Source organism: Apis florea, unplaced genomic scaffold (assembly GCF_048593485.1).
Source record: "Apis florea isolate Af1SG1 unplaced genomic scaffold, ASM4859348v1 contig_2293_pilon, whole genome shotgun sequence".
In the NCBI taxonomy this organism is placed as follows: Eukaryota; Metazoa; Arthropoda; class Insecta; order Hymenoptera; family Apidae; genus Apis; species Apis florea.
The window spans coordinates 6,788,787-6,803,714 of NW_028256554.1; the positions used below are offsets into that span (position 1 = coordinate 6,788,787).

At 37.1% G+C, this 14,928-nt stretch overlaps 1 protein-coding gene across 6 annotated transcripts in view; it reads left to right on the forward strand.

The window, feature by feature from the left end:
* The window catches only part of ec (ubiquitin specific peptidase echinus), an 89,402-nt gene that overhangs the window by 58,505 nt on the left and 15,969 nt on the right, over positions 1 to 14,928 (forward strand). For 5 of the 6 annotated variants that reach the window (XM_086904010.1, XM_086904007.1, XM_086904009.1 and 2 more), the window contains one exon: positions 4,409 to 4,501. In XM_086904010.1, the coding sequence (XP_086760136.1) occupies positions 4,409 to 4,501 (93 nt within the window). Of the gene's footprint in view, positions 1 to 4,408; positions 4,502 to 11,656; positions 13,681 to 14,928 lie in introns of those variants that run through there. The other variant, XM_086904011.1, reaches the window with a different exon arrangement.

The window sequence follows — 14,928 nt, forward strand, 5'->3', positions numbered from 1 at the left end:
TATCTCGATCCCGAGGCTGTGTACCTGTTGATTCGACGCCCAGATCGGGTTTGTTTAAAGCATGTATCAAGCTTCGTTTTCGTGGATGGAGAATTTGTTGTTCGGATGGAATTTTGGGGACAAGGGTTGTGGTTGTGGTTAAGAGGTTTGGGTGTGGAGGTGTAGATGGATTTTTCGAAAATGTGGAGATATGCGGTTAACATATTGGAAATTTGATATATCTAGGTTTTATTTCCGGTATTTTTTATAAAATTAATTTTTAAATAAGTTTCCAATTGATGTAATTGGTATTTAAATTTTATTACTTCGTTATTTGTAACTTAATTGTAAGATTGTGATCAATTAAACAACCGTGGAATATTTTCAATTCCTTTAATGCAATAAACATAATTTATTAATATTGACTTTCAAAAATTTCCATTCACGGACGCGCGAAGCTTTCTCTATAAAGTTTCTCTCACAATCGGTGTCTCCACGCTCAAATTTTTCGTCATGTGAAAAATGAGCTTTAGACTTCATTTCATAACGAAATGTACACACATATGTTATTTATCAAAAAATTTAATCGATATAAATATCCTTGAAAGTCAATATTTGAACAATAACCTGATTTCAATTGCACAGCGAGATTACATTTAAGATATAAAATCTTCGAACACATTTTGTCAATCAATTTAATAAAATAATATCGACTTTCAGATATTTTATTCCACGTGAAATGCATAAAATAATCCTTCAAATGATTTCAAGAATTTCTCTTTCTCGTTTCTATCGCGTACACAATCTAAACGTGTACGTGTGCGAACGAGGCCCGAAACAGAGAGAACTCGAGTCGGCACACGTTTCAATGGAACCCGTTCGCGGTTTCGAAAGGAGCCAAATCGAACTACAAGAGGCGATATTCGCTCGATATATCGATAATAGAAGTAGGCAACACAAGGCTTCGTTAAATCGCAAGAAACTCGAGCGCTATGCGGCCGAGTTGCGCGATCCATTTTCCTCTCGTTTTCCCGTCACCTTTCATCGCTGCAATCGTGAATGAACACCGTTTATTTATTTATTTTTTTTTTTTCTTCCTCGAGCAAACTCTCGATCGAACACGTTTCCGCATCAGCGCAGATTTTTCCATTCAGATGGTCTCGCGATTAGTCCATTACTGGTGGTATGAAATTGTCGGTTACGCATGCAAATCGGGTACACGTCGGTGTGAAACGAGTCGTTCTCATGATGAAATCATGGCGAATTAATACAGTACTGTGTGAAGTTTAAAAGTTTATTTTTTGTCTCTTGCTTTTTAATTACAGAATCGAAAAGAACGAAACGTTTAATTGGGTTTGAAGGAATTTTTGTTACAGTCAATGAGATTTGAATAAATGAGTGCACGAAGAAGAAAAAAGTAACGGCTAATATTTCATTTTTCGATTTTGGAACGATGATATATGGGGAAAATTGTCTTTGAAAATTGAACAGGACAGGACACGTGTTATTTCGTTTATGAGAAACGTGAGTTTTTCAGAACACGATTAAGTACCAAGTATATTTTAAGTTATAACGAAATGTAGAGAAACAAGAATTAAACGTGTTCTTTTCAAAGTGTGCGTTTTATGAAACGAAGAAGTCATGCAACAATAAGTAGGTATTTAGCACAGTCTGCGTTTTTGAAGCGTGAATTTAATTCCTTCCATTACGAATTCATTCGTTTAATAGCTGGAAAAAATGTTGAGATTTGTTACAGGAGATTCATTAATTAATGATAATTAATAAGTAGATAAATTAATTATAATAAGCCCGTACGAATTTAAAAATTTTTCAATTGATAATGTTTTAAGACAAAAAAAAAAGAAATGATTCGATTAAGTGAAAGGAAATTATCGATTGAGTTACTTCATCATTTTGTATATAATCGTACAATCATCTGGACAATCAGAATGAGTTAATCGAATATGTACCGTAACGTATCCTTATTAATTGTTTCACACGTTGATCCCAGTGTCAATTAATATGTATCGAGGTGTAACCAGTATTACCGTTGCTTGTACGATATAACAATAAGACTCTGTCATAATTATACCAATTTTACTACTATTTATTACTATTAGTCTTCTACAACTTATCTTTAAATCTCAAATAATTATCTTTCATTATGCTTTAATGATTGACACACACACACGGATTATAAAAATACAAATACAAGTATTTTATAACGTATCATTTTTGCCTTCCTCTTTTTTCTTTATCGATAAAGCGTCTCTTTATATTATTGCAATGCATATTCCGTTTTACTTTTTCAAGAAAGAGAGAGAGAGAGAGAGAGAGAGAGAAATGTTCGTAATAACTAAATCGTGTATTTGCCTTTCAAGTATTATACTACGACTTGACCTGAAAGCCATATTGATACGCTCCTAATGGAAGAAGGACCCTGGTTCACCTGTTGGATCCCACGAGTCTTTCAAAACACATCCATTGAATGAAAACACTTTCCCGCCTATATACATGCACACCTCATTTCTCGATCTTCCTTTTACGAGGCTTAGAGAGAGAGAGAGAGAGAGAGAGAGAGAGAGAGAGAGAGAGAGAGAGAGAGAGAGAAAACTTCATGGATCTCTTAATACAGAATGAATGAAATCATTCCATAAATTCACGGATCAATATATTTTTTTTTTTCTCTTATCTATATATTAGTATTTAACTTAACACGATTGATAAATAAAATAAAATTCTGAAAGAGAATTTTTTTTCAGAAGGATTAGATATAGTTGCAAAAATTTTAACAAAGAGATAAGATATTGTTAAGGATTAGTTCGAATAGAATATTTTTAATTTTCAATTTCCGCCGCTTTTCGTTTCATCACACGATCACTTCAACATTTCATGGATGGAACGAGCAAGAATAAATCGGAGCGCGTCTTTGAAATCTGAATTCTTCATTTTTTTTTTTTTTTTTTTTCAGTTTAACAAGTCAAGGATGCTATGAGAAGTTGATTAATTTGTTTCCAGGTGAATATTCATAAAGGGTTACAGACACGCTAAGTGTACTTTCAACAGTTTCCACGCTTCGAGTGCCCTCGGTGGAGACGCGGGAGAAAAGGATTTAATTAGAATTTACAATGCCAATGCCAATTTCTTCCCGTTTAATCGAATCAGCCCGGTTCCTCTTCGAGTACAAATAAATCGAATTAACTTCCAATAAATTTCGTAAATAACCTGACCCACAAAAGAGGCCAGCTAGTTCCAAGTCCCGCCCTTCTTCTTCCAGGCGAAATTACATTAAAGATAATTAAATCCTGCTATAAACGCAGTTTCGTTGCGATCTCTCGAGTTCTCCAATTAACTTAATTGCACGAAAAACAATTTTATTCGTTGTACTTTTCTCTCCATTCGATTATCGTTGTAAAAATTGTATCGGTTCGGACTGACTTGTCCAACGATATTACGTTAATTGGACACAATTTTTATAAAGTTATATTAATCAAGAACAATCACACCAATTACAATTTTTATCAATTCAAAAATCCAACATTAAGAAAACTGTATATATGTAGTGAAAAAATATTCGTCATATCGGTGACAATGTCGAATTAATTATCGTTCCTTTCAATAGGATCGTAAAATGATATAAAATTATGATTCGTTATTGTCAGTTGAGGTGAATGATTTTTCGGAATACACCGGATATTTAGTCAGACAGGCCGGAAAGGCGAAAATAATGCTCCGCTATGCGACAGGACATGGCCCTCGGAAATTGTGATTTACTTTCCCTCGGAATAATAATGCGTTCACGATACGGTAGGTTACTATCGTGCGTGGTTAAACGTTGCTCGTTCCACCCAGCATGTTGTCGTATTTACATACTTCCTCATATTACGCCCACACCCATGTGTTATTTATTTTTTTTTTTTTCACTTGTTCAACGCGTACAACGCCTTCTCAGAGATTTATTATTAATTACCATACACTGTGATGAGGATGCGTCATTGAGGCGATAATGTCAGAAGTTTAACAGAGAAATTTATTGTTAATGATGAGGATAGTTTCTAGAAATATTCTTAAAATTATCTTCCAATTCAATTATTGTATTGTAAAATTCTGGAATAGAAGAATTCTATTTTTTTTTTTTTATAACCCAAATTTCCAATTAATGAACATTAATGCAAACTTTCAAAAATTTTTTAGATAAAATAACGATTCAATTTTAACAAACGTGATATATATAAAAATACTGTAAAACTTTCGTCAGAGCACAGTATTTCCATCCATATCCGAAACAAAAGCAACGAAAACTTGAGAATATTTACAACGTTTTATTATCATCGAGTAATTTTCAAACTGAAGATCTTGCTTCTGTTGTATAAAAATTTGCGATATGTCAGATTGTCGATTTTTTAAAAAAAATTTCCTCACGTTTCAGGTGTTATGGCACCTCGATATCTTCCGGCGGAGTTTCAGAGAGCTTTCCGGACACGCCTGCATGCGGGAATCCTGCATCTTCTGCGCCCTCAAGGTAAGCTAGATGGATCTTTTTTCCCAACGTGTTAAACGAGAAAAAAAGAATGGGAGGCTCATTAAAGAGCCGGCATCGGAGGACCTGTCTAAACATAATTCCTTGAGAAAAAGAGCTTGGATAGAAGATTGTCTCGTCACCAGATATTATTTACTAAAACCAATGATGATTGTCCGTGAAAGAGACACATTTTCATTTATCTTTATTCATAATGAAACGAGAATGCGTGGAATGCTGACCTTAGGTCATCGTTTGAAAATCTAACGTTTCACTGATTAAATTTTCTGTCTTGAAACGAATGATTGTTATAATCCAGATTTTTATACGTCAATTTTTGCTATCTCAATTTTTCAATATGTTCAAAGTATTACATATCTCCATACACTATAAATAGCAATAAGCTCAAGTTAAATAATTTTTCATAAAATAGAAAAAAATATATATTAATCTTCAACATTACGCCAAATTGACGAGTTAAATCTTCATTCCAACTCAAAAAAAATGTTCAAAATTCCACGCTCCATAAATCGATATTATTTAACACAAGCAACGAGAATTCTATAGAGATATCTCGGTTTCATTAAAAACCGCCTTGACATCTTTAAGTATCGACGAGCTTCGATGATTGGCCAACAAAAGCGGACAGCCTTGAGTGGTTTTCGCGTGCAGCTTTGTCGGAGAGGTTGTGTCGCATCGAGCGATCTCGCGGGCTCCCACCAAGATAATGAAAACTGCGAGATGAAGGAAACGGGACGACAGTGCATAGGCCGTAACCCTCTCGAGGGTTTCAGGCGAATAAAGATTGCCATACGAATGTCGCCAGTGCCAATCTCTCGCAAGTAATCTAATCTTAGGGGAAAAAAAGGAATATTTCTCTTGGTTTATCGCTGGATGGCATTGAATACGATTGCTCGAGGAATAATAAGAAAGATTGGAACGAGTTTTTTGGCGATGAAAAGTTTTGGTGAAGTATTTCCGTTGTATTTTTAGAATTTAAATGAGAATCTATGCAATTTGGGGGGCGAATTTCCTCGGATTTTTTTGTATGTAAAAAAGATTTCAAGGAGGACGATTCAAAAGAGCGTTAGATTCAAAAGTGAATCGTAGTGTTTTGTTAGAACCTCTTCGGGTTCACTGATGAAACCAGTTTCTACATTAGCGCGAAGGTGAAACTGGTAAAGTCAAACTGGTTCTTTTAAATCTAATTTTAGTCCTATTGAATAACTGCAGAAAAGGTTAACAAAGACACTTTTTTTATTTCTCCTTCTTCTTCTTGTTTTCCTTCCATCTTTAATTTTATATAAATATATACGTTATAATTCAATTTACCAACTCATAAATCTGCAGCTTAACTTTCTCACAATATACATCCCTTTATCTCGTCATAAAAATAAATTACAGTTTACACCGAAGCGCGTTACACTAAAGTCGACCAAAATAGATCTAAATCATCGCGCAATCGAAAGATCTACACGCAAGTCCCGTGCAATTGAACTTCGATAGAGAGAGGGAGAGATGGTAACGGGGCCCCCAGACCTTTCTCCTCCAAAGGAACACGTTCTTAGGTGTTCCCTGATTGGTCGAGGGAACGGAAAACGCCCCTCCACGTCCTCCCAGGTTCATTGTAGTAAACGTACAGCGAGTAAGACTTCTTGGAAAGCATGGAACGAAACGAAACGAAACGTCGCGTCGCGACGTCTGCTCCCTCCCGATGTTGTTGATGTTGAGAAATATACGCATCGGGATCCTCCCACAGGATTAATTAGCAATCTCGTGTGTTAATTGCCAACAGAGTACCCTGTTTCGAGCTGAAGGAACGTGTATTTAGGGCCTAGCCTCCGGGTTGCCAACACTCTGTTTCTTCTTTAAAATTTTTTATTCTTTTCATTCCATCCATCATGTGATTTCGGGGCTAACCTTTGAGAGAGGATTATTGTGTTCGTTCTTAGTCGTTTTGGGGGGAAGAAGGGAATTGGAATGTATAATATGAATTATATGACTTGATAAAAATTATTTTGAAATTTCTCTCTTTTTTTTTTTTATAATAAATATTTAAAGGACTTGAGTAATGATTTGTAAAGCTTTGATACGAAGCTTTGATGATAAATTAAATTGTCATTATGTAGTATAAATTATGTAGCTTTAATTTCATGAAGCAGTAAATTGAAATTTTTTTACCAATCTTAAGATCTATCCTTTTGATGAACTTTAAATTTCAATTTTCATTTTAACACGATTGATTTATGAATGGATCGTTATTAGAACGAGAACAATGTAAAATATGCACAATTTCTAGAAAATTGAAAAGAATGTCGTAGTCGTGTTAGTGTGCAAGCGTCAAATATGAGGATTTCTTCCGAGAAAAGGAAGTATCTCCGCATACCAGAGAAGGGGTACGTGCATCATCCAAGAATTCGACCTCGAATAGTTCGTGCTGATTCACCAGGGATATATTCAAAGGGTCAAAACCACCTTCGGGGTAAAAAACTATCTGGAATTGATCTTTTTGGCTCATTATTTTCGTTGCTCCTTTGACTTTACGGCTATGAAACTTCACGCACTTTCGCCTCACTCTTTTAAACCGCAACGATTATTGTTGCAATAAAATTTTTTTGCTCGCCACCAAGGCACTAAATAATTTTCTGTTGATAGAATCATAAAAATTACGTACCCTCTTCAATCGTTTTTCCATTTTTTTATCTTTCAAAGTTCGGATAAATTTCACCAGTAAAAATCATACAATTTCATTTATTCTTATTTATCTCATCCAAATTATCTTTTTTTCTATTCGAAATAATTTTAGACATTTTAGACAATCTACACTAATCAAATATTCTGTCTGAAAATATCGAAAACCACGAGAAACCACGCCCAAACATTGACTTCCGTTCGAAAAATAATCTCAATAATGGTGGAACGCATTTCAGTACAATCGCATTCGACATCAAACCGAATGCATAGATCGCATTATCCTAATGAACTTTTATTATTGCACAAACCCGTTACCTCGATCTTATCGAAGAGGCGCGCGATTAAGGGAAGAAGAAATTTAATTTTTCGTACAGGAAATACAGTTACAGTCGTCCCGTCAAGATAATGACCGGTCATTTGGGCAATTGGACACCATTATCAGGGATGTTTGTCCTCCGTGCCGTCTAGATGAACAGTTATACTAGACGTAACACCAGAGTCCAGTCAGGAATTTATTCTCATTTTATCCAGTGCTAAGAGTACGATTTGCGGTGTAGTTGCGGTCGTACCAACTCTGTTTCCGGAAGTCTCGAATGGTTTCTCTTGAACTTGTATCTTGCGATTGTGCGGAGAACTTTCATCGATAATATTTCTTGACCGTGCCTCCCTTGAACTTGCCAATTGGATCGTTCGTACTTGTGATAGTACAGAATTTTGACAGTATTTCACGTTAAAAAATTAATCGTTGTGCGATAATTAATTTTGTTTCTCGTCATGCTTTTGAATTTACATTAGGATGGAAAGGAAGTTAATCGTTATATTACTTTTCTTTCGTCGATATTTCTTTTGCGATTACGTTCTTCGATTAATAAATGTGTTTGAAACAAATTCTTTATATCATTGATAATTGATAATCCCAATTCTAATTGTTTTCCAATATTTTTCAAGTATAAGTGAAACGAGATTGATTGCGAACAAATATAATTATACATAATAATACTTTTCTCTGAAATTAATAATTAAATAATAATAAGTATTAAAATGTAAGAAAAGATGAATAATATAATTGTGATAGGACACATAAGAAGCTATCAAGTTGTTGTAAATGAATATTCTCTATAGTTATTTCCTCTTTCGCGCTAATCCGACAGCCAACTTCCTGTATTAAAGCACACCACGTACTCGTAGGTGTCATTCCATTTTCCGCAAACAAGTTTGCACGTTCCAAGCTGATATCACGCGACGAAAGTCTCCTTATCCAGCTCCATTCACTTCTCGTTATTATTTAATAATCGCGAATCGTGGGCGTTCGAGAGCGTAAGACAAGTAGCCGCTTAAATTGCGTGGGCTCAGTAGTATTTCCTTCTTCCTAAACAAAATGGCATAGTGAACCAAGTCTCAAGCACAAAACGCTCGTTTATATGAATATTTAAGCGATCCCTCCTCCTACGAATCTCACCGCCCCTCGTCACCGGAAACACCACGCTTTTATCGAGTTTTGGAGACTTTTGTTCACGATGGACTCGTGGATGGCATATTTATTCGTGTATAAAATTCATCGTAAAACATCTGTTTTCTAAGAAACAAAGCGAATAATCATTCGTCGAAATTATTTCCATAAATTGAATTTATTTTTTTGCATAAAATATTTTCCATTTTGTGAAATATCTTATGGAATATTGCATCCCAAAATTTCATATCAGAATCAAAAATTCGAAAAAATACGAAATTTAAATTCGAAATTTAAATCATCATCTCTGAATGAACTCACAGTGCACAGCCTCCACCACGATTCGGTCAGATAAATTCAAGCGTGGCTGCGTCCACTTTTTCGGTGCGTCCACTATGCTTTTTCAAGTCCCTTGTGCACCATCTTTATGTGTTGGTGACACGGGGCCCAATCGTATCTCGTATATCGGGGGCCCCCGTGGAATATGTAGAACTGGCTTTGTCCCAGTGCTCGTAGTACGGGCCTCTCGTATTCTCGTACGATTCACGCACACCTTTACGACCACACGGATAACCGTTCCTCGTGACTGGCGTTAATTCTACGTAGAGGAGTGGTGGACCTCAGGGACGTAGAGAAGAGTAATTTTAATGCGAGATTGTGCAGAAGCCCAGGTTAATCTTTCGTGCAAATAAACTGTTGATTCAACGGGATCAGACGATTCTCCTTTTCTTTTTTTTTTTGCGTGTGCTTATCTAGTGGTAAACTAATAGCCGTGTAAAATTTGCATAAATATTGGCAAGTTCGGATAACTGTATCCAGTTATTTCAGACTGCTTTGACATTCAACCGATCTTTCTCTTCTTGCGTTATAAGAAAGTTATAAAGTTTTTGCGTCGATATTAGACTCTGTTTGTTAGTAATAAAGGTGATTCTTATGTTTTTTTTTTTTTTTTTTTTTTTAATCGGTTAGGATTAGTGGTTATTGCGTCATTCTCGCGATAGTTGAGGCTGTTTTGAAGCGGATAATCACAGTTTTAAAGATTCTTAAGAAAGGTAATTCTTTGATAATAAAATTCTGTCGGTGAAGATAGTTATTTCAGAGGAAAGAGAAATTTGATTGTTCAAGAGGTAAAGTTATTTCTTATCTGCATGTCTAACCTACGTACAACTGGATAAGAAACTGTGTCAGCATATTTTATGTTCCTTGATAAGGCGTCTTATTGATTAAGACTTTCTCCGCAGTGATGCAAGTCTCCTGGTCTAATGCCAAAGAATCAATTGGCCATTTCATATTCCCAATGGAAAATATAATAGTACGTATATCCACGATGAATTCAAATCTTTTTTTCCTTTTTAATTTTCTATAAATGCGCAATTACATATTTTACTTGTTTGATTTATTTGAAAATATGCGACAGTTTTACCATATATTTTGAAAGTTCACTTTATTTCGTCTGCCTTTCTCATCTATTTCATCAACCTTACCACCAACACCTGCTCCCAATCCCCCTTTCGAACATATTTCACAGCCCTTCGGAGGATCCTTCGATATGAATCATCGTTGCACGCAGGTTGCTACCAAGAGCTTATTACAAATTCATACTTCTCACGGGATGTAATTTTTTTATGAAGAAAGAAATCAATAGATGGTTTTTCTTTGCAAAATTTAACACTGTTTCCTCCACTTTTCTCTTATCTTTCATAACATCCACCTGTCAAAATAATCAAAAAGAAAAAAAAAAAGGAGCAACAAGATCCAAAGATCGCGTGAAATTGCTCATCTCTCGCCTCTCTAAAGTATCACGAGAATGGAGGGCAGGAGAAAAAGCGCCCCAGGAGCGCACAGCCCTGGCTGTGGGCCTTTGGTCGGCCAGGTTGGTGAACGTAGGACAGCTAACCAGGTGACGTCATTCGGATCTATGTAGGGCCCTGTTGCCGCGGCAAGGGGAAAGAAGAGGGGCCTGTGCGCCGAGAAACACGAGGAACAGAGACGGAGCGAAGGGTGGGGGGGTTCGTTCTCGAGCGCAGTGCGAGCCGCTGCTTTCAGGTACGAGCGCACGGCGCCGCGTGCAGGTAGTCTCGTGCTCGTTCTCCACGTTCCTCCACGACAAGAGAGAAGTCTTTCCGCCTCGGCTCGTCAACATTTCCCTTTGGATTTACCCTCGCCGAGATATCCAATCAACGACACGCTCCGCCAAGCTCCGTTCCTTCGAAGGGTTGAAACGGCGAATGTCGCCACTTTGGCTTTGATTCGGCGACGAGTGGAGGTTTAAAGAGGAAAACTTCGTTCGAGAGGGTTGAATTATCGTGATCCTGGAAAAGTGATGGGTTTAACGATCGATCGATGATATTATGTGACTTTTATTCCCGATCCTGAAGAATGGCTGGATTTAAAGATCGGAAGTTCGATTGAAAGAGCAGAAACGGCCGATCGTTGGCATCGTGACTTTTCGTTTCCAATCCTGGCAGGATTTAAAGATCGAAACTTCGATTGGAAACGACGAAACGAAAAGAACTTTGAACTCGGACTTTCCCGATGATGAAATTAGACGGTTTAAAAATGGGAGAGGACGAGTATCGGTTACTTCGATCTTCGCGACGAAGAAGAGGAGGATGTCGAAGGAACGAGTTACCGTTGATTTGTGGCTTGATGCCGATCGTGGTGTTCCATGCGAGTTGAATCTCGGTATTTAGTGATTTTTCTGTGGCCGAGAAGGAAGGCAACGGATTTCTTGTTCGCGGAGCTTGATGACTCGTAACTGGGTTTAGATTGTTTAGAGCGAGACTGGTATAGCGGTGTGACGAGGCGAGAAAGATTGAGAGACATTAATGCTCGCTTTTAAATGTCCTTCCACAATCATTTCTTCTACAACCATTTTATGAAACGTGTAAGTACACGATAAAGTGGATAAAAACGAACGTGGAAACGAACTGTATACTACGCTCGAAGAATAGAACGGGGAGGGGGGAGGAGATGGACGAGGGGAGGGGACACAAGTGTTTTCTATTCTTTAACGCGCTCACATTTATCTCGATTCTATGAATTATTTATGATAAAGTGAAAGATAAAATGCGGAAATTAAGCGTTCAAACGTATACGTAATAAAGTGTTGAACGAGGAGTTACCGTTTTATTATTTAATTTTAATTGAAATTAATTAATTACGTTTGCAACACGTCGTCGTCTGTCAAAACTTTCGTGAATTTTTTTTTCAACGTAAGCGAACGGGAACTTGTGGAAGAATTTGAAAAGAAAGAAAAAAAAAAAGAAGCCACGTCGAGGCAGAAGCACGTGGCACGCTGAAGTGGAACGAAAGGGAGAGATGCAGCGAGTCGTTAACGTTAACCGGAAGAGAGGTTTCCTTACCGATCGAGGAATACAATATTTTTAAACGCCTGCTGATCGCATCTGATCAGCGGGGAGAATTTTCCGGGGAGAGTTCAATGAAAAACGCATAATAATTAAAACATCTGTCTAACTGTTCATCAAGAAGAAGGAGTTTATCTCGAGATCTTCTCTTGCTTCTCCTCCCCTCCCTCCCTCCCACCCCAGAAGAATATTTATCAAGGGTTTCCAGCATCGATGATGGGGGGGGAGAAAGGAGAAGGCTCAACAGCGTTTATTCAGGTTGCCGTGAAAGATCACTGGCTCGTAGATCGAAGAGGTGACTTCACTTGCCAAACGAGTTTATGTTTTTAATCGAGTCTACGACTCGTCTGGCAACGGGTTCTCTCTCGATACATCCGGCATGCAATTGCTGGTATATACGAATCCTCGATATATGTTTGCAGAGGGATCATCTGCCGGGCCCTCTTTCAATACTTGGCCACCTGTTTCCGTAGACTTCTTTTACCTTCCACGAAACCTTGTTGGACGAAGTCGAATATCGTCGTCGTTCTATCTGCTATTATAATTTCAATTATTGTCCGAATAAATTGGTTCGAATTGTTGTTTTTATGCAACAATCCGAAATAAGAGACATGGATCCAAAAATGAGAGTTATCGACGAGACGAGTTAAGCAATAATCAAGAAATAAAATTTGAAAGTTTTATTTACTTTGGACCAATGTGTTAGAAGAGTGCAGGTTAAACAGAGGGGATTACGAGGCGTTATCGGAGTAAAAAAAAAAAAAAAAAAAGATGACAAAGGACGCAAAAGGAAAAAAATCCTGCGTGGCAAGTGCAGCAAGTGGATTAAGCTTGGAGAGGGCTAACGAATCGCGCGTGTAGACACTGCAAACAGAACTATCTCTCCACGAGAGAGAATCAGAGAGAGGAGTCTGGCCGAGTGAGAATTTGTATTTGCTCGGGACCAGTCGTAGAGACCATGTCGCTCGCCTCGACCGCTGCTCTTATCTCGATTTCAAAACGCAATTTCACTTTGAACGCGTTTCCACGTTTGTGCTTAATCTTTTGTGCTTGTAACCTCGTGAATTTTGAGAAAAAGTTTCTTCACCGCGCGCGCGCGCGCGCGAGTGTGTGTGCACGAAATATATTTGTTATTATTAAAGAAAATAATAAGAGCGTTAAGAAATTATTTCTTGGATTTTCTTTTGTCGGAAGAATGTAGAAAAAAAGAAATACTTTCTTTTCCTTTCGTTCTTCTTAAACCATTTCAGAAAGAGTAATATACACGAAGTGAATAGAAATTTTTGTTGAACTCGTGAATAAGTGGTTTTATACAATGAAACGAGGACGCGTTATCTCATGGACATGAAAGAAGTTTATCTTAGGAAAAATGTTATTTTAATTTAAAAAAAATCTACGAAAGGATTTTTAAGTATGACTCACTTGTGGAAACGACTCGAGGGGACGACTCGAGGAAGATGAAACGAAGATAGTCTCTCGAGAAGAAAATGTTGAAGTGGATAAAAGTGAGGCAGGACGCGTCGGCGACGCCGACGACACTCAACCACGAAAAGAAGGACGAGATGGTGGCAAAGGTCGAAGTTGAAGAAGCGGCGAAAGAAGAGGAGGAGGACAGTGGCATGGAAAGAGAGGACACACCGTCCAACATCGAGTTGAACGATCTGCGAAAAGTATGCTTAACCCTAAAGCTTCGCATTATATCTATATAAAAAAAAATATATATATATATAAATTTTAACAGCAAAAGTTTTACAGTAGATCGCACGAATATGAAAATTTATATCTACAAATGTACATGTTTTGTAGAAACGTTGTTACGTAACTTCTTGCAGTCTTGATCGAACTTTTTTTTTTCATACTTAAGAAAGTTAATGGACGCGTCTCTCTTCTCCTATGAAACGTCGTTGACATTCTTCAAAACGCATTAAGCCTGGAAAGATAAGAAATTAGTGGCTCTGTGCGCGAAAGCACTTGGAGCAATAACACATGGCCCATCTTTAAAATGTCATTAGTGGTCGATTTCTTATACAGCATTCGAACGGATTTCCTTCGTGATTCTGACTTTCTGACTTGTGATTAAACGCAGGTGTAGTTTCCTCATCGAGTATTAATATTAAATTGATGAAAATTTCAATTCAAAAGGGAAATAGATGATATTTATTTCTTTATTTACTTTGATTTTGAAAAAAATATTTACCATATTTTTCGATTCAGTAGAATAATTTCAATGGATAAAAATTCCTCAAAACTTTTCCATTTCTTAATTATCAATAAATGAAATAACATTATGCAGCAATGATTTCCAAAAGTCCTCTGAAACAGAGTTAGTATCGTAATAAATCTCAGAGTTTTCATGGTCGCTTTCATTCATCGATAGCACGTAGTTTCAACGAGTTGATTGGTTTTTTTACGATACGAGATCAACTTGCTTCCAACAAGTGCGACATCCTTCTCGATGCACGTGGACGAAGACCATCGTCGTCTTTACATCAGAGCCGAGCAAAGCCAATTTCTCTCGCGGTATTCGATACTCATCGAACGACTTTCATTGAAACATTTCACTTAACCATTACTGTGGTTCTTTCGAATCCACAGCTCGTGCAGATTATTTTACAGATTCTTACAATCACAGCTTTACTCTTTCCTATCGAACAGAGTAATTTTTAAGTTAACATCTCGATTATTTTAATAAATTAAATTTTCCATGATAATACAACTCACGTGTCGTGCGCAAAATATGCAAAATTTTAATTCATCTTCTGCCTTCGATATAAAAATAAAAATCGTACTCGCATCATTTCATCATCAAACGTTTTTTTCCAAACGAGCGATCGATAGATCCAAACTTCGTCGCCAAGTTTCCATTTTTTTCCTCCTCTTCGTTAACATTTTTTCTCGTCGCTGCGCCTCGAAATGCT